Source organism: Salmo salar, chromosome 22 (genome assembly GCF_965601325.2).
Source record: "Salmo salar chromosome 22, fSalSal1, whole genome shotgun sequence".
Taxonomy (NCBI): Eukaryota; Metazoa; Chordata; class Actinopteri; order Salmoniformes; family Salmonidae; genus Salmo; species Salmo salar.
The window spans coordinates 60373936-60395000 of NC_138312.1; the positions used below are offsets into that span (position 1 = coordinate 60373936).

Here is a 21065-nt window from a genome sequence, read left to right on the forward strand (position 1 = left end):
AAGCAGATTCCATCTGTAGGAGCCTTTAACACAAAGCAGATTCCATCTGCAGGAGCCTTTAACCACAAAGCAGATTCCATCTGTAGGAGCCTTTAAACACAAAGCAGATTCCATCTGTAGGAACCTTTAACACAAAGCAGATTCCATCTGCAGGAGCCTTTAACCACAAAGCAGATTCCATCTGTAGGAGCCTTTAAACACAAAGCAGATTCCATCTGCAGGAGCCTTTAACCACAAAGCAGATTCCATCTGTAGGAGCCTTTAAACACAAAGCAGATTCCATCTGTAGGAGCCTTCAACACAAAGCAGATTCCATCTGTAGGAACCTTTAACACAAAGCAGATTCCATCTGTAGGAAACTTTAACACAAAGCAGATTCCATCTGCAGGAGCCTTTAACACAAAGCAGATTCCATCTGTAGGAGCCTTTAACCACAAAGCAGATTCCATCTGCAGGAGCCTTTAACACAAAGCAGATTCCATCTGTAGGAGCCTTTAACACAAAGCAGATTCCATCTGTAGGAGCCTTTAACACAAAGCAGATTCCATCTGTAGGAGCCTTTAACCACAAAGCAGATTCCATCTGTAGGAGCCTTTAAACACAAAGCAGATTCCATCTGTAGGAGCCTTTAACACAAAGCAGATTCCATCTGTAGGAGCCTTTAACCACAAAGCAGATTCCATCTGTAGGAACCTTTAACACAAAGCAGATTCCATCTGTAGGAGCCTTTAAACACAAAGCAGATTCCATCTGTAGGAGCCTTTAAACACAAAGCAGATTCCATCTGTAGGAACCTTTAACACAAAGCAGATTCCATCTGTAGGAACCTTTAACACAAAGCAGATTCCATCTGAGTGGGTGTTGTAATGTTCTAATGATGGTGTCCTAATCACCAGTCACATCCTCATCTAATGTGTGTGTGTGTGTGTGTGTGTGTGTGTGTGTGTGTGTGTGTGTGTGTGTGTGTGTGTGTGTGTGTGTGTGTGTGTGTGTGTGTGTGTCCTCTGCTCTCAGCGGTGATGAGAGGGGGCTGGGAGAGACTGGCGGACTGGTGGCCTGTTTGTGTTCTGGTCATGATGGAATCATTTGTGTGTGTGTGTGTGTGTGTGTGTGTGTGTGTGTGTGTGTGTGTGTGTGTGTGTGTGTGTGTGTGTGTGTGCGCATAATTGATGACGTTGGGATCACCGTATGCCTGCGTTTCTGGTCTGGAGAGAAGAAATTGCACACAGCGCATATAAACCTGGGACATCAACCATTCTAAACTGGCCTTAGTGGGAGTGACAATAGAATTATATGGGACTGACCTACTGAGTAAAGGATTTGTCATCATTTAATTTTAGCCAATCGGTTCCCTTGGCAGCATCTCCCCATGAATCTCAGCGTGTTACCTAGCAACAACACTTCATGTCTTAACTCACTCTACGGACATTCTTTCTCCTGCTGCTCCCCCCCTGCTACTACCCCTACGGACATTATTTATACTGCTGCGTCGTTCTTTCTCCGTCGTCCCCACAGTGACCGTACGTACATACCCCAACCAGAAGCCATGGATTACAGGCAACATTCGCACTGAGCTAAAGGCTAGAGCTGCTGCTTTCAAGGAGCGGGACTCTAACCCGGAAGCTTATAAGAAATCCCGCTATGCTCTCCGACGAACCATCAAACAGGCAAAGCATCAATACAGGACTAAGATCGAATCGTACTACACCGACTCTGACGCTCGAAGGATGTGGCAGGGCTTGCAAACCATTACACACTACGAAGGGAAGCACAGCCGAGAGCTGACCAGTAACACAAACTACTTCTGCGCTCAAATCGACGCAAATAACACTGAAACATGCATGAGAGCACCAGCTGTTCCGGAAGACTGTGTGATCACACTCTCCGCAGCTGATGTGAGTAAGACCTTTAAACAGGTCAACATTCACAAGGCCGCAGGGCCAGACGGATTACCAGGACGTGTACTGCGAGCATGCTGGCAACTGGCATGTGTCTTCTCTGACATTTTCAACCTCCCCCTGTCCGAGTCTGTAATACCAACATGTTTTAAGCAGACCACCATAGTCCCTGTGCCCAAGAACACTAAGGTAACCTGCCTAAATGACTACCAACCCATAGCACTCACATCTGTAGCCATGAAGTGCTTTGAAAGACTGGTCATGGCTCACATCAACACCATCATCCAAGAAATCCTAGACCCACTCCAATTTGCATACCGCCACAACAGATCCACAGATGATGCCGTCTCTATTGCACTCCACACTGCCCTTTTCCCACCTGGACAAAAGGAACACCTATGTGAGAATGCTATTCATTGACAACAGCTCAGCGTTCAACACAATAGTGCCCTCAAAGCTCATCACTAAGCTAAGGACCCTGGGACTAAACACCTCCCACTGCAACTGGATCCTGGACTTCCTGACGGACTGCCCCCAGGTGGTAAGAGTAGGTAACAACACATCCGCCACACTGATCCTCAACACAGGATCACAGGATACATACTACCTGAACAACCGGTGCCACTGCACATTGACTCTGTACCGGCACCCCCCTGTATATATTGTTATTTTTTACTGCTGCTCTTTAATTACTTGTTACTTTTATCTCTTATTCTTATCCGTTTTTTTTTTTTTTAACTGCATTGTTGCTTAGGGGCTCATAAATAAGCATTTCACTGTAAGGTCTACACCTGTTGTATTCGGGCGCATGTGACTAATAACATTTGATTTGACTTTGCAGAGCCATTGAAGAAGAGTGGGACAACATTCTACAGTCCACAATCAACAGCCTGATCAACTCTATGTGAAGGAGATGTGTCGCGCTGCATGAGGCTAAATGTTGGTCACACCAGATACCGATTTCCTAATCCACACCCCTTTCTTTTTTTGATTATTTATTTAAATCAGATCATTAAAAAAGGTATCTATTCCCAGTCATGTGAAATCCATAGATTAGATACATTTTAATGATCTGATTTCCTTATGTGAACTGTAACTCAGAAAATCTTTGAAATTGTTGCATGTTGCTCTCATATTTTCATTCAGTATAAAACAAAATGTGTAGTTTGCCGTCATCCCATTGAACCAGTTAACACAAGAAGCGCCATACGGCCACGGACGTTTGAGTTTTGTTTTTATTTACAATCTGCCCCCAAAAATAGCAACACCCTCCTCCTTCCATGACCTTTCTAGAATATTAAAATGTTACATTGATCAGTCTGAACTTTAAAATCACAAACAAAAAAAGTATATAGATCCTGTTTCTATCAGCAACATAAGGGGTCAAGACGGCAGGTAACCTAGTGGTTAGAGCGTTGGGCCAGTAACCAGCAGGTAGCCTAATGGTTAGAGCGTTGGGCCAGTAACCAGCAGGTAGCCTAGTGGTTAGAGCGTTGGACTAGTAACCAGCAGGTAACCTAGTGGTTAGAGCGCTGGGCCAGTAACCAGCAGGTAGCCTAGTGGTTAGAGCGTTGGGCCAGTAACCAGCAGGTAACCTAGTGGTTAGAGCGTTGGGCCAGTAACCAGCAGGTAACCTAGTGGTTAGAGCGTTGGGCCAGTAACCAGCAGGTAGCCTAGTGGTTAGAGCGTTGGGCCAGTAACCAGCAGGTAACCTAGTGGTGAGAGCGTTGGGCCAGTAACCAGCAGGTAACATAGTGGTTAGAGCGTTGGGCCAGTAACCGAAAGGTTGCTAGATCGAATCCCCAAGCTGACAAGGTAAAAATCTGTCATTCTGCCCCCTGAACAAGGCAGTTCCCCAGTAGGCCGTCAATGTAAATAGGAATTTGTTCTTAACTGACTTGCCTAGATAAATAAAGGATAAATAAAAAAAATTAAAAAGACACCAGGCGCTAATGAGTCTCTCTCCTCACTGGATGAATATCGTTAACGAGTGAATGAGCAATAGAAAACAGATATCATATGATAATTGAATTTGAATGATCTGAATAATGAGGATGATTGAATTTAGAACAATAGTGTAATGATGATGAAGAATTGTGGGCGGTGTAATTATTTTATGATGAACGGCTCGGACTCTGTAAAAGGGAGGTACTCACCGCTGGCCTGTTGCTGTGTTTACAACGTGCCTCGACATGGCTGCTATCAACGCGCACGTGTTGTACGAGACAGTCAGCGGGAGACTTTATCATCATGAATTTGGCATATGAGCTTCATGAGAACCACCTGAACGCAAAGAAATAAGGAGGCAGCCAAGGAGGCGGCCAAGGAGGCAACCAAGGAGGCAACCAAGGAGGCAACCAAGGAGGCAACCAAGGAGGCGGCCAAGGAGGCAACCAAGGAGGCGGCCAAGGAGGCGGCCAAGGAGGCAACCAAGGAGGCGGCAGCCAAGGAGGCAGCCAAGGAGGCAACCAAGGAGGCAGCCAAGGAGGCAACCAAGGAGGCAGCCAAGGAGGCAGCCAAGGAGGCAGCCAAGGAGGCAGCCAAGGAGGCAGCCAAGGAGGCGGCCAAGGAGGCGGCCAAGGAGGCAACCAAGGAGGCAGCCAAGGAGGCAACCAAGGAGGCAGCCAAGGAGGCAACCAAGGAGGCAGCCAAGGAGGCAGCCAAGGAGGCAGCCAAGGAGGCAACCAAGGAGGCAGCCAAGGAGGCGGCCAAGGAGGCACCAGGAGGCAGCAAGGAGCAGCAAGGAGGCGGCCAAGGAGGCGGCCAAGGAGGCAACCAAGGAGGCAACCAAGGAGGCGGCAGCCAAGGAGGCAGCCAAGGAGGCAGCCAAGGAGGCAGCCAAGGAGGCGGCCAAGGAGGCAACCAAGGAGGCAACCAAGGAGGCAACCAAGGAGGCAGCCAAGGAGGCAGCCAAGGAGGCAGCCAAGGAGGCAGCCAAGGAGGCGGCAGCCAAGGAGGCAACCAAGGAGGCAACCGCGCATCCTGCTCTCCCTCTTCCCCACTCGGGAAAAACGAGACAAATGTCAAGTGGGCAGGTGCACAGGAAACAAGGCCCATGAAAACTGTGTGCAGTGCAACTGATTTATTTGTAGGGCTGGCTCACACAAAGCCCCGAAGCTGACTGTGGACCCCAAGCAGAAAGAGAAGACCGAAGCTGTGTGCTGACTGTGGACCCCAAGCAGAAAGAGAAGACCGAACCTGTGTGCTGACTGTGGACCCCAAGCAGAAAGAGAAGACCGAACCTGTGTGCTGACTGTGGACCCCAAGCAGAAAGAGAAGACCGAACCTGTGTGCTGACTGTGGACCCCAAGCGAGAGAAGACCGAAGCGGGCGACGTGGCCCCGCGGGAGACCGGCTGTGTGCTGACTGTGGACCCCAAGCGAGAGAAGACGAGCGGGCGACGGGACCCCGCGGGAGACGGCTGTGTGCTGACTGTGGACCCCAAGCAGAAAGAGAAGACTGAAGCTGTGTGCTGACTGTGGACCCCAAGCAGAAAGAGAGACGACCGGGCGCGTGGCCCCGCGGGAGACCGCCTGTGTGCTGACTGTGGACCCCAAGCGAGAGAAGACGAAGCGGGCGACGTGGCCCCGCGGGAGACCGCCTGTGTGCTGACTGTGGACCCCAAGCAGAAAGAGAAGACTGAAGCTGTGTGCTGACTGTGGACCCCAAGCAGAAAGAGAAGACTGAAGCGGGCTGCTGTGGCCCCGCGGGGCTGAGCGTGTGCGACGGGCCCCAAGCAGAAAGAGAAGGCTGAAGCTGTGTGCTGACTGTAGTGCAAGCGCCTCACCATGACAGGGTTAGTGTAAGTGGTGTTATTGAGACAGAGGTTTAGAGTTGGGTTTGGAGGCCAGGGTTAGGGGTTATGGGTTAAGAGGTCAGGAACTCACCACTCCAGGGAAGATCTTGCCCAGTCTGTCAACGGCAGCGAGGGCCTTGGACTTGCCTCCTCCCAGACAGTCTTCAAACTCATACAGTGGCTGTCTCACTGGGTTGGAGTAAGAGATCTTAGCGTTGTCCACAAACGTGATGTGTCTCACTCCCCAGCCCTGTAGAACACAACAACACGTCAACAAGTAACCATCTCACTCCCCAGCCCTGTAGAACACAACAACAAGATGCCATCTCACTCCCCCAGCCCTGTAGAACACAACTACAAGATGCCATCTCACTCCCCCAGCCCTGCAGAACACAACAACAAGATGCCATCTCACTCCTCCAGCCCTGCAGAACACAACAACACAACAAGATGCCATCTCACTCCCCAGCCCTGTAGAACACAACAACAAGATGCCATCTCACTCCCCAGCCCTGTAGAACACAACAACAAGATGCCATCTCACTCCCCCAGCCCTGTAGCCCAACACAACAACAAGATGCCATCTCACTCCCCCAGCCCTGTAGCCCAACACAACTACAAGATGCCATCTCACTCCCCAGCCCTGCAGAACACAACAACAAGATGCCATCTCACTCCTCCAGCCCTGCAGAACACAACAACACAACAAGATGCCATCTCACTCCCCAGCCCTGCGAGCCCAACACAACAACAAGATGCCATCTCACTCCCCAGCCCTGTAGAACACAACAACAAGATGCCATCTCACTCCCCAGCCCTGTAGAACACAACAACAAGATGCCATCTCACTCCCCAGCCCTGTAGAGCACAACAACACAACAACAAGATGCCATCTCACTCCCCAGCCCTGTAGAACACAACAAGATGCCATCTCACTCCCCAGCCCTGCAGAACACAACAACAAGATGCCATCTCACTCCCCAGCCCTGTAGAGCACAACAACACAACTACAAGATGCCATCTCACTCCCCAGCCCTGCAGAACACAACAACAAGATGCCATCTCACTCCCCGAGCCCTGCAGAACACAACAACAAGATGCCATCTCACTCCCCGAGCCCTGCAGAACACAACAACAAGATGCCATCTCACTCCCCGAGCCCTGCAGAGCACAACAACAAGATGCCATCTCACTCCCCAGCCCTGCAGAACACAACAACAAGATGCCATCTCACTCCCCGAGCCCTGCAGAGCACAACAACAAGATGCCATCTCACTCCCCCAGCCCTGCAGAACACAACAACAAGATGCCATCTCACTCCCCAGCCCTGCAGAACACAACAACAAGATGCCATCTCACTCCCCCAGCCCTGTAGAACACAACAACAAGATGCCGTCTCACTCCCCAGCCCTGTAGAACACAACAACAAGATGCCATCTCACTCCCCAGCCCTGTAGAACACAACAACAAGATGCCATCTCACTCCCCAGGCCTGTAGAACACAACAACAAGATGCCATCTCACTCCCCAGCCCTGTAGAGCACAACAACACAACAACAAGATGCCATCTCACTCCCCAGCCCTGTAGAACACAACAAGATGCCATCTCACTCCCCCAGCCCTGCAGAACACAACAACAAGATGCCATCTCACTCCCCAGCCCTGTAGAACACAACAACAAGATGCCATCTCACTCCCCAGGCCTGTAGAACACAACAACAAGATGCCATCTCACTCCCCAGCCCTGTAGAGCACAACAACACAACAACAAGATGCCATCTCACTCCCCAGCCCTGTAGAACACAACAACAAGATGCCATCTCACTCCCCCAGCCCTGTAGAACACAACAACAAGATGCCATCTCACTCCCCCAGCCCTGCAGAGCACAACAACACAACAACAAGATGCCATCTCACTCCCCAGCCCTGTAGAACACAACAACAAGATGCCATCTCACTCCCCCAGCCCTGCAGAACACAACAACAAGATGCCATCTCACTCCCCAGCCCTGTAGAGCACAACAACAAGATGCCATCTCACTCCCCAGCCCTGTAGAACACAACAACAAGATGCCATCTCACTCCCCAGCCCTGTAGAACACAACAACAAGATGCCATCTCACTCCCCAGCCCTGTAGAACACAACAACAAGATGCCATCTCACTCCCCCAGCCCTGCAGAGCACAACAACACAACAACAAGATGCCATCTCACTCCCCAGCCCTGCAGAACACAACAACAAGATGCCATCTCACTCCCCAGCCCTGCAGAACACAACTACAAGATGCCATCTCACTCCCCCAGCCCTGCAGAGCACAACAACAAGATGCCATCTCACTCCCCAGCCCTGCAGAACACAACAACACAACAAGATGCCATCTCACTCCCCAGCCCTGCAGAACACAACAACAAGATGCCATCTCACTCCCCCAGCCCTGCAGAGCACAACAACAAGATGCCATCTCACTCCCCAGCCCTGCAGAACACAACAACAAGATGCCATCTCACTCCCCCAGCCCTGCAGAACACAACAACAAGATGCCATCTCACTCCCCAGCCCTGCAGAGCACAACAACAAGATGCCATCTCACTCCCCAGCCCTGCAGAGCACAACAACAAGATGCCATCTCACTCCCCCAGCCCTGTAGAACACAACAACAAGATGCCATCTCACTCCCCAGCCCTGTAGAACACAACAACAAGATGCCATCTCACTCCCCCAGCCCTGCAGAGCACAACAACACAACAACAAGATGCCATCTCACTCCCCAGCCCTGCAGAGCACAACAACAAGATGCCATCTCACTCCCCAGCCCTGCAGAACACAACAACAAGATGCCATCTCACTCCCCCAGCCCTGCAGAACACAACAACAAGATGCCATCTCACTCCCCAGCCCTGCAGAGCACAACAACAAGATGCCATCTCACTCCCCAGCCCTGCAGAACACAACAACAAGATGCCATCTCACTCCCCCAGCCCTGCAGAACACAACAACAAGATGCCATCTCACTCCCCCAGCCCTGTAGAACACAACAACAAGATGCCATCTCACTCCCCCAGCCCTGCAGAACACAACAACATATACATATTTGCTAACTGTTTTGCTGTTTGTGATGTTAACCCTTGACCTATAATGGTCGCACCCCCGTGAAAATCTAATTAACAGTTAGGTCAATCTAAATCAGCATAATTAAAAAAAAATCCCCATCAAAAATCCATCAATTTAAACAAGAGATGTGTCTGTAGCAATCCAACGGTTTGGCCTATTATGACCCCTCTATGGAAAGGGGAGACTCTCACCAACACCAGGACATGAGAGACAGTTTCATCATAGCGCTTGATGGACTCCACTTTGCGACTCCACTTCACTGACCTTCATGTCTTAAAGTAATAATGGACTGTCGTTTCTCTTTGCTTATTTGAGCTGTTCTTGCCATAATATGGACTTGGTCTTTTACCAAATAGGGCTATCTTCTGTATACCACCCCTACCTTGTCACAACACAACTGATTGGGCTCAAACGCATTAAGAAGGAAATACATTCCACAAATTAACTTTTAAGAAGGTACACCTGTTAATTGAAACACATTCCAGGTGACTACCTCATGAAGCTGGTTAAGAGAATGCCAGAGTGTGCAAAGCTGTCAAGGCAAAGGGTGGCTACTTTGAAGAATGTAAAATATATTTTGATTTGTTTAACACTTTTTTGGTTACTACATGATTCCATGTGTGTTATTTCATAGTTTTGATCTCTTCACTATTATTCTACAATGTAGAAAATAGTAAAAATAAAGAAAAACCCTGAAATGAGTAGGTGTTCTAAAATGTATGACCAGTTGTGTATATATATATAGTCTCTCTCTACATGTTATATATAGTCTCTCTCTACATGTTATATATAGTCTCTCTACATGTTATATATAGTCTCTCTACATGTTATATATAGTCTCTCTCTACATGTTATATATAGTCTCTCTCTACATGTTATATATAGTCTCTCTCTACATGTTATATATAGTCTCTCTACATGTTATATATAGTCTCTCTACATGTTATATATATATATATATATATATATATATATATAGTCTCTCTACATGTTATATATAGTCTCTCTACATGTTAATATATATATATATATAGTCTCTCTACATGTTATATATAGTCTCTCTACATGTTATATATATATATATAGTCTCTCTACATGTTATATATAGTCTCTCTCTACATGTTATATATATATATATATATATATATATATATATATATATATATATATATATAGTCTCTCTACATGTTATATAGTCTCTCTACATGTTATATATAGTCTCTCTCTACATGTTATATATATATATATATATATAGTCTCTCTACATGTTATATATAGTCTCTCTCTACATGTTATATATATATATATATAGTCTCTCTACATGTTATATATAGTCTCTCTCTACATGTTATATATAGTCTCTCTCTACATGTTATATATAGTCTCTCTACATGTTATATATAGTCTCTCTACATGTTATATATAGTCTCTCTACATGTTATATAGTCTCTCTACATGTTATATATAGTCTCTCTCTACATGTTATATATATATATATAGTCTCTCTCTACATGTTATATATAGTCTCTCTCTACATGTTATATATAGTCTCTCTCTACATGTTATATATAGTCTCTCTACATGTTATATATAGTCTCTCTACATGTTATATATAGTCTCTCTCTACAAGTTATATATAGTCTCTCTCTACAAGTTATATATAGTCTCTCTCTACAAGTTATATATAGTCTCTCTACATGTTATATATAGTCTCTCTACATGTTATATATAGTCTCTCTACAAGTTATATATAGTCTCTCTCTACAAGTTATATATAGTCTCTCTACATGTTATATATAGTCTCTCTACATGTTATATATAGTCTCTCTACATGTTATATATAGTCTCTCTACATGTTATATATAGTCTCTCTACATGTTATATATAGTCTCTCTACATGTTATATATAGTCTCTCTCTACAAGTTATATATAGTCTCTCTCTACATGTTATATATAGTCTCTCTACATGTTATATATAGTCTCTCTACATGTTATATATAGTCTCTCTACATGTTATATATAGTCTCTCTCTACAAGTTATATATAGTCTCTCTGCATGTTATATATAGTCTCTCTCTACATGTTATATATAGTCTCTCTACATGTTATATAGTCTCTCTACAAGTTATATATAGTCTCTCTACATGTTATATATATAGTCTCTCTACATGTTATATAGTCTCTCTACATGTTATATATAGTCTCTCTACATGTTATATATATATATATAGTCTCTCTACATGTTATATATAGTCTCTCTACATGTTATATATAGTCTCTCTACATGTTATATATAGTCTCTCTCTACATGTTATATATAGTCTCTCTACATGTTATATAGTCTCTCTACAAGTTATATATAGTCTCTCTACATGTTATATATAGTCTCTCTACATGTTATATATAGTCTCTCTCTACATGTTATATATAGTCTCTCTACATGTTATATATAGTCTCTCTACATGTTATATATAGTCTCTCTCTACAAGTTATATATAGTCTCTCTACATGTTATATATAGTCTCTCTACATGTTATATATATAGTCTCTCTGCATGTTATATATAGTCTCTCTCTACAAGTTATATATAGTCTCTCTACATGTTATATATAGTCTCTCTACATGTTATATAGTCTCTCTACAAGTTATATATAGTCTCTCTACATGTTATATATAGTCTCTCTACATGTTATATATATATATAGTCTCTCTACATGTTATATAGTCTCTCTACATGTTATATATAGTCTCTCTACATGTTATATATAGTCTCTCTACATGTTATATATAGTCTCTCTACATGTTATATATAGTCTCTCTACATGTTATATATAGTCTCTCTACATGTTATATATAGTCTCTCTACATGTTATATATAGTCTCTCTACATGTTATATATAGTCTCTCTACATGTTATATATAGTCTCTCTACATGTTATATATAGTCTCTCCACATGTTATATATAGTCTCTCTCTACATGTTATATATAGTCTCTCTACATGTTATATATATATAGTCTCTCTACATGTTATATATAGTCTCTCTCTACATGTTATATATAGTCTCTCTACATGTTATATATAGTCTCTCTACATGTTATATATAGTCTCTCTCTGCATGTACAGTAAGTGTCGCTAGATGAGTGTCTGCTATATGACTGAAATGCAAATATCAAAATAAATAAATAAATAAATAAATAAATATATATATATATATATTCTCCATGTTCCCATGACCTTATGTAAAACCTACCAGGAGCTCAGCATGTTGAAGTATATTGACATGTTGTATTTGACCTGGTCAGAAGGTATACAGGATATATTCCATTATGTAATCTAAACATCGCAGGTCCTCACCATTAGAGTCCTGGCTACGTTGCAACCCAGTGTACCAGCCCCCAACAGCAGACATTTAGTAGAAGTCACTTTGTCCAGATCCAGAGAAGGCACCAGCCTCCAACGCATCAACCTCAGGTTGAGATCCACTGATGACTCCGCCAGTCTGGTGTGTTAGATAAAGAACGTTAGATAGACACCGGACGCACATAGAGATAAGACTCACGATGTACCCTTTGATTGGTTGATTTATTGTACCTCTTTGGGTCCATACATTCACTGAGGTTGACCATCCGGGGTCCCATTGCTCCCTTAGGGTTCTTCTCCCATCCTACATTCTTTGGACACACTGAGGGAACAGAAAGCAAAGACTGTTGATAATGACATTGAGTATTGATTAGAGTATACTATTGATTAGGAGTGTTGATAATGACATTCTCAGCCAAGGGAGTGGGCTCACTCACAATTTTGCCTAAGAACACAGCCATGAATAAAGAATGGTACCAACACATCCTCCGAGAGCAACTTCTCCCAACCATCCAGGAACAGTTTGGTGTTCAATACTTTCTGAAGGCACTGTAGAGCTCTACTTTTGAGGAGGGCCCATAAAGCCTTGGTCAACAGTAGTGTACTATATAAAGATGGGAATAAGGCCACTGTTTGGGATCTTGAGCCGATCAAACCCCACCAGGGGAGAGGTGGTGGTCTCTGCATTAACATTTAAATCCCTCTCTCCCCCGCCTCCCTCTCCCCATCCCTCGCTCTCGCCTCCCTCTCCCCATCCCTCGCTCTCGCCCTCCTCTCCCCACCCCTCGCTCTCGCCTCCCTCTCCCCACCCCTCGCTCTCGCCCCCCTCTCCCCACCCCTCGCTCTCGCCCTCCTCTCCCCACCCCTCGCTCTCGCCCTCCTCTCCCCACCCCTCGCTCTCGCCCTCCTCTCCCCACCCCTCGCTCTCGCCCTCCTCTCCCCACCCCTCGCTCTCGCCCTCCTCTCCCCACCCCTCGCTCTCGCCTCCCTCTCCCCACCCCTCGCTCTCGCCCTCCTCTCCCCACCCCTCGCTCTCGCCTCCCTCTCCCCACCCCTCGCTCTCGCCTCCCTCTCCCCACCCCTCGCTCTCGTCTCCCTCTCCCCCGCTCTCGTCTCCCCATCCCTCGCTCTCGTCTCCCTCTCCCCATCGTCTCCCTCTCGCCTCCCTCGCTCTCGTCTCCCTCTCCCCACCCCTCGCCTCCCTCTCCCCACCCCTCGCTCTCGCCTCCCTCTCCCCACCCCTCGCTCTCGCCTCCCTCTCCCCACCCCTCGCTCTCGCCTCCCTCTCCCCACCCCTCGCTCTCGCCTCCCTCTCCCCACCCCTCGCTCTCGCCTCCCTCTCCCCACCCCTCGCTCTCGCCTCCCTCTCCCCACCCCTCGCTCTCGCCTCCCTCTCCCCACCCCTCGCTCTCGCCTCCCTCTCCCCACCCCTCGCTCTCGCCTCCCTCTCCCCACCCCTCGCTCTCGCCTCCCTCTCCCCACCCCTCGCTCTCGCCTCCCTCTCCCCACCCCTCGCTCTCGCCTCCCTCTCCCCATACCTCGCTCTCGTCTCCTCATCCCTCGGTCTACCCCTCCCTCGCTCTCATCTCCCTTTCCTCATCCCTCATCTCGGTCTCCTCACCCCTCGCTCCCGTCTCCCCACCCCTCGCTCCCGTCTCCCCACCCCTCGCTCCCGTCTCCCCACCCCTCGCTCCCGTCTCCCCACCCCTCGCTCCCGTCTCCCCACCCCTCGCTCCCGTCTCCCCACCCCTCGCTCCCGTCTCCCCACCCCTCGCTCCCATCTCCCCACCCCTCGCTCCTGTCCTCCAGATAAAAAGGCCAGGCTTTGTGTGTTTTCTCAGCCCCGTGGCTCTGCAGAGCAGGAACGGTGAGATGTGTGTGTGTGTGTTTACCTGCATTGACAGACTGCTCAGGGACCGGCAGTTTGACCTGGAACACGATGCTGTGCTGAATGTTCCTACTACCCTGAAGAGTCCTGTCTCTGAAACACATCACCTCCATCACATCTATTTGGGAGCCCCTGGTACACACACACACACACACACACACACACACACACACACACACACACACACACACACACACACACACACACACACACACACACACACCACACACACACACACACACACACACACACACACACACACACACACACACACACACACACACGTTTAAAATACTACATGTACAAGTTAAGACGTATCCAAGATCATTGCCAACACCACTTTGATGGGCACACAAACACACACACACACACAGAGAGAGAGAGATGCTAACGCGTAGCTAGCTCCGTATCATAGTGTTTACGTTAGCTTGACACGCTGTACAGGTCAAAACGCCGTGTAGGAACATACCTCATGACTTACCCCTCCAGCCAAGCTTTATCTAGCGAATATAAACAATTTACAATAATAGTTATTGCTAACAGCTTAGTCATGCACAGGAAAGGAAGAGAGAGGTGTACTGGAATATAGAGGAGGATTGGTGCTCATCCCTTCCTGGTAGAAGATCAAATCACACTATGCTTGCCGGTATCACTTTATGTAAGCTAGTGAGGGGATTTACCATTCGTTGGTTATAAACAGCAGATTCCAATTCCAAGACTATCTAATATTAGACACATATAAACTGACTAGAATAGCCTGTTAGTTAGTTATAACTAGTGGAATATACAGGGGAGGGATGTATTCTATAATAACCTGTTAGTCCAGTTATAACTAGTGGAATATACAGGGGAGGGATGTATAATAACATGTTAGTCCAGTTATAACTAGTGGAATATACAGGGGAGGGATGTATTCTACAATAACCTGTTAGTCCAGTTATAACTAGTGGAATATACAGGGGAGGGATGTATTCTATAATAACCTGTTAGTCCAGTTATAACTAGTGGAATATACAGGGGAGGGATGTATTCTATAATAACCTGTTAGTCCAGTTATAACTAGTGGAATATACAGGGGAGGGATGTATTCTATAATAACCTGTTAGTCCAGTTATAACTAGTGGAATATACAGGGGAGGGATGTATTCTACAATAACCTGTTAGTCCAGTTATAACTAGTGGAATATACAGGGGAGGGATGTATTCTATAATAACCTGTTAGTCCAGTTATAACTAGTGGAATATACAGGGGAGGGATGTATTCTATAATAACCTGTTAGTCCAGTTATAACTAGTGGAATATACAGGGGAGGGATGTATTCTACAATAACCTGTTAGTCCAGTTATAACTAGTGGAATATACAGGGGAGGGATGTATTCTATAATAACCTGTTAGTCCAGTTATAACTAGTGGAATATACAGGGGAGGGATGTATTCTATAATAACCTGTTAGTCCAGTTATAACTAGTGGAATATACAGGGGAGGGATGTATTCTATAATAACCTGTTAGTCCAGTTATAACTAGTGGAATATACAGGGGAGGGATGTATTCTATAATAACCTGTTAGTCCAGTTATAACTAGTGGAATATACAGCGAAGGGAGGTGAACTCATCCCCTCCCGGTAGTGTGGGATGTGATTGATGATGTTATGTTTGGGACTTTCGTTATTTACCATTTGCTGGCTAGGAGAAACAGCAGGTTCCTCAGAGGCCATCCTGGATGTTGGGGCAGAGTGCAAGGGTCATACACACCCACGGTTACCTGCAACATTAACAAAGCATATTTGAACTAACCTTTAAACCAGGAAGTCTCATTGAGGCCAAAATAACGCTTTTCTAAAAGGAGACTTTACACAAGAGGATTGTGGATTGTGCCAAGAAACATCAGTGACTTCATAGAGACCTTACCTGAATGAACCAGGAAGTAAAGTGCAAAGGCAGGACATGTAAAAAAAAATAAAAATAAACACACGCACAGTGTAATGTTTATTGTGCCATTAAATCGAACCACCAATATAGGACATCCTTATCAGCATATTGATATTCCAGTCTTACTCCATAGTGAGCAAAGAGGAGTACGTACAGGTAAATGCTAAAAAAAAATAAAGGAAAAAAGAGTAAATGAGGGTTCTGGTACCTCTTGTGGTGTGGGGTGCATTTTCCTGGCATGGATTAGGTCCACTAGCCTGGCTACCCACTCAACCCCTTAGAGGGCATGGATTAGGTCCACTAGCCTGGCTACCCACTCAACCCCTTAGAGGGCATGGATTAGGTCCACTAGCCTGGCTACCCACTCAACCCCTTAGAGGGCATGGATTAGGTCCACTAGCCTGGCTACCCACTCAACCCCTTAGAGGGCATGGATTAGGTCCACTAGCCTGGCTACCCACTCAACCCCTTAGAGGGCATGGATTAGGTCCACTAGCCTGGCTACCCACTCAACCCCTTAGAGGGCAAGGTAAACTAGCCTGGCTACCCACTCAACCCCTTAGAGGGCAAGGTAAACTAGCCTGGCGACGCACTCAACCCCTTAGAGGGCAAGGTAAACTAGCCTGGCTACCCACTCAACCCCTTAGAGGTCAAGGTAAACTAGCCTGGCTACCCACTCAACCCCTTAGAGGGCAAGGTAAACTAGCCTGGCTACCCACTCAACCCCTTAGAGGACATGGTAAACTAGCCTGGCTACCCACTCAACCCCTTAGAGGGCAAGGTAAACTAGCCTGGCTATCCACTCAACCCCTTAGAGGCATGGTAAACTAGCCTGGCTACCCACTCAACCCCTTAGAGGCATGGTAAACTAGCCTGGCTACCCACTCAACCCCTTAGAGGCATGGTAAACTAGCCTGGCTACCCACTCAACCCCTTAGAGGCATGGTAAACTAGCCTGGCTACCCACTCAACCCCTTAGAGGCATGGTAAACTAGCCTGGCTACCCACTCAACCCCTTAGAGGACATGGTAAACTAGCCTGGCTACCCACTCAACCCCTTAGAGGGCATGGTAAACTAGCCTGGCTACCCACTCAACCCCTTAGAGGGAAAGGTAAACTAGATATAGTCCTTAGCTCACTCCAGACCTGTCTGCCCTTGACCAGCACAAAAACATCCTGTGGCGTTCTGCACTAGCATCGAATAGCCCCCGTGATATGCAACTTTTTAAGGAAGTTAGGAACAAATATACACAGGCAGTTAGGAAAGCTAAGGCTAGCTTTTTCAAACAGAAATTTGCATCCTGTAGTACAAACTCAAAAACGTTCTGGGACACTGTAAAGTAGATGGAGAATAAGAGCACCTCCTCCCAGCTGCCCACTGCACTGAGGCTGAATCCACTATAATTGAGAATTTCAATAAGCATTTCGCTAAGGCTGGCCATGCTTTCCACCTGGCTACCCCTACCCCGGTCAACTGCCCGGCACCCTCCACAGCAACCCGCCCAAGCCCCCACCATTTCTCCTTCACCCAAATCCAGATAGCTGATGTGCTGAAAGAGCTGCAAAATCTGGACCCCTACAAATCAGCCGGGCTAGACAATCTGGACCCTCTCTTTCTAAAATGATCAGTCCAAATTGTTGCAACCCCTATTACTAGCCTGTTCAACCTCTCTTTCGTATCGTCCGAGATCCCCAAAGATTGGAAAGCTGCCGCGGTCATCCCCCTCTTCAAAGGGGGAGACACTCTAGACCCAAACTGTTACAGAGCTATATCTATTCTACCCTGTGTTTCTAAGGTCTTCGAAAGCCAAGATAACAAACAGATTACCGACCATTTCGAATCCCACCGCACCTTCTCCGCTATGCAATCTGGTTTCAGAGCTGGTCATGGGTGCACCTCAGCCACGCTCAAGGTCCTAAACAATATCATAACCGCCATCGATAAGAGATATTACTGTGCAGCCGTATTTGTCGACCTGGCCAAGGCTTTCGACTCTGTCAATCACCACATTCATATTGGCAGACTCGACAGCCTTGGTTTCTCAAATGACTGCCTCGCCTGGTTTACCAACTACTTCTCTGATAGAGTTCAGTGTGTCAAATCGGAGGGCCTGTTGTCCGGACCTCTGGCAGTCTCTATGGGGGTGCCACAGGGTTCAATTCTCGGGACGACGTTCTTCTCTGTATACATCAATGATGTTGCTCTTGCTGCTGGTGATTCTCTGATCCACCTCTACACAGACGACACCATTCTGTATACTTCTGGCCCCTACTTTGGACACTGTGTTAACTAACCTCCAGACGAGCTTCAATGCCATACAACTCTCCTTCTGTGGACTCCAACTGCTCTTAAACGCAAGTAAAACTAAATGCATGCTCTTCAACCGTTTGCTGCCCGCATCTGCCCGCCCGACTAGCATCACTACTCTGGACGGTTCTGACTTAGAATATGTGGACAACTACTAATACCTAGGTGTCTGGTTAGACTGTAAACTCTCCTTCCAGACTCACATCAAACATCTCCAATCCAAAATTAAATCTAGAATTGGCTTCCTATTTCGCAACAAAGCATCCTTCACTCATGCTGCCAAACATACCCTCGTAAAACTGGCCTCCAACACTCTAATCAACAAATTGGATGCAGTCTATCACAGTGCCATCCGTTTTGTCACCAAAGCCCCATACACTACCCACCACTGCGACCTGTACGCTCTCGTTGGTTGGCCCTCGCTTCATACTCGTCGCCAAACCCACTGGCTCCAGGTCATCTACAAGTCTCTGGTAGGTAAAGCCCCGCCTTATCTCAGCTCACTGGTCACCATAGCAGCACCCACCCGTAGCACGCGCTCCAGCAGGTATAGCTCACTGGTCACCCCCAAAGCCAATTCCTCCTTTGGTCGTCTTTCCTTCCAGTTCTCTGCTGCCAATGACTGGAACGAACTGCAAAAATAAATGAAGCTGGAGACTCATATCTCCCTCACTAGCTTTAAGCACCAGCTGTCAGAGCAGCTCACAGATCACTGCACATAGCCCATCTGTAAACAGCCCATCTATCTACCTCATCCCCATACTGTATTTATTTATTTATCTTGCTCCTTTGCACCCCAGTATCTCTACTTGCACATTCATCTTCTGCACATCTACCATTCCAGTGTTTTATTGCTATATTGTAATTACTTCACCACCCTGGCCTATTTATTGCCTTAACTCCCTTATCTTACCTCATTTGCCCTCACTGTATATAGACTTTTTCTACTGTATTATTGACTGTATGTTTTGTTTATTCCATGTGTAACTCTGTGTTGTTGTATGTGTCGAATTGCTATGCTTTATCTTGGCCAGGTCGCAGTTGCAAATGAGAACTTGTTCTCAACTAGCCTACCTGGTTAAATAAAGGTGAAATAAAAATAACATAAAAAAAGGTAAACTAGCCTGGCTACCCACTCAACCCCTTAGAGGTCAAGGTAAACTAGCCTGGCTACCCACTCAACCCCTTAGAGGTCAAGGTAAACTAGCCTGGCTACCCACTCAACCCCTTAGGAGGTCAAGGTAAACTGGCCTGGCTACCCACTCAACCCCTTAGAGGTCAAGGTAAACTAGCCTGGCTACCCACTCAACCCCTTAGAGGTCAAGGTAAACTAGCCTGGCTACCCACTCAACCCCTTAGAGGTCAAGGTAAACTAGCCTGGCTACCCACTCAACCCCTTAGAGGGCAAGGTAAACTAGCCTGGCTACCCACTCAACCCCTTAGAGGTCAAGGTAAACTAGCCTGGCTACCCATCCACATCGCTCTGGCCAACTGACGTTTATTCTCCACCATGTATCTGGATTTGCCTCCCTTCCTGGCAATTTGTAGAATGCGAACACATTCTGACCGTTGTGATTGGTCCCAGAAACCGATTGGTTGGGCCAGAGGCGCTACATGATGACGTTATCAACTTTGATTGGTGATTCAAAAATCGCTGATGAATATGTTTTGTACAACGCCCCTCATTTCGAAAGTCACACAAACGGCTTGGCTAGGACAGCAGTCTCAGACTGAATGTACGCAGCGATCGATAGAGCCGGGGAATTAAAGTTCATGGTGAGTCGTCAGGCAAAAGGTAAAACGCCAGAAAATACAAAGCCATTCTGGGCGATCACCTTCAACCTATGGTGAATCATTTCTATCCTGATGGGAGTGGTCTCTTTCAGGACGCCAACGCCCCCATCCACAGGGAACGAGTGGTCACTGAATGGTGTGATGAGCGTGTAAAACCATGTAAACCATATACCCACGGTGGTCGTCTCAGTCACCAGATCACAACCCTATTGAACACTTACGGGAGATTCTGGAGCGGCGCCTGAGACAGCGGTTTCCACCACCGTCAACAAAAACACCAAACGATGGAATTTCTGGTGGAAGAATGGTATCACATCCCTCCAATAGGAGTTCCAGACTCTTCTAGAATCGAGGCTATGCCAAGGCGCACTGAAGCTGTTCTGGCTCGTTAAAACACTTTATATAATGTTAGTGTGTTTCCTTTATTTCGGCAGTTACCTGTAGGTCTGAATAAGGTCTTATTCGGGTACTCTGTCCCCAGCCCATGGACCCCATGGCCTTATTGAGATCTGTAAAGAAGCAGTCTAGTAATGCATTTTAACCTCTAACATAGGCCATTCATATCAGCATGACAAGGCTACTGAGCCATAATTGAGGCTGATGAAGGCAATTAACCCTAACCGTCGGTAATAAACCAGCAATTTATTTTTCCGCTGTTACCATTCTTAAAAATCGGCATAGCTTTTGTTTTTTTGTCCACTGACATGTTAAAACTGTATGTGTATTGTACCGCAATAGCAAGGTTTCCATCCAAATGGCGATAAAAAATGTTTAACAAAGAGCATAAAGAAAAATATGCAAACCAGTGGCGTTTTCCCACCATCACAGATCAGAATCAGTGAGTGATAACGTAGCGAAAACAAAAATGTACTTTTTAGCTTCAGATTTTCACGTTTTGAATAAAAGTCTAAAAGAAAAAAATGAAAAGTCTAATGCGTTTCCATATCGAGAGTTGTCACAAAGAAGACACTGC

The 21065-nt window shown here is 46.5% G+C and overlaps 1 protein-coding gene across 1 annotated transcript in view; it reads right to left on the bottom strand.

Moving 5' to 3' along the window:
• Nucleotides 1-21065, bottom strand: part of atg7 (ATG7 autophagy related 7 homolog (S. cerevisiae)) — a 124223-nt gene that overhangs the window by 94689 nt on the left and 8469 nt on the right. Inside the window, 5 exon segments of the mRNA NM_001165320.1 lie at nucleotides 5786-5944; nucleotides 12165-12309; nucleotides 12402-12492; nucleotides 14063-14190; nucleotides 15735-15823. Of these exon segments, the coding sequence (NP_001158792.1) occupies nucleotides 5786-5944; nucleotides 12165-12309; nucleotides 12402-12492; nucleotides 14063-14190; nucleotides 15735-15823 (612 nt within the window).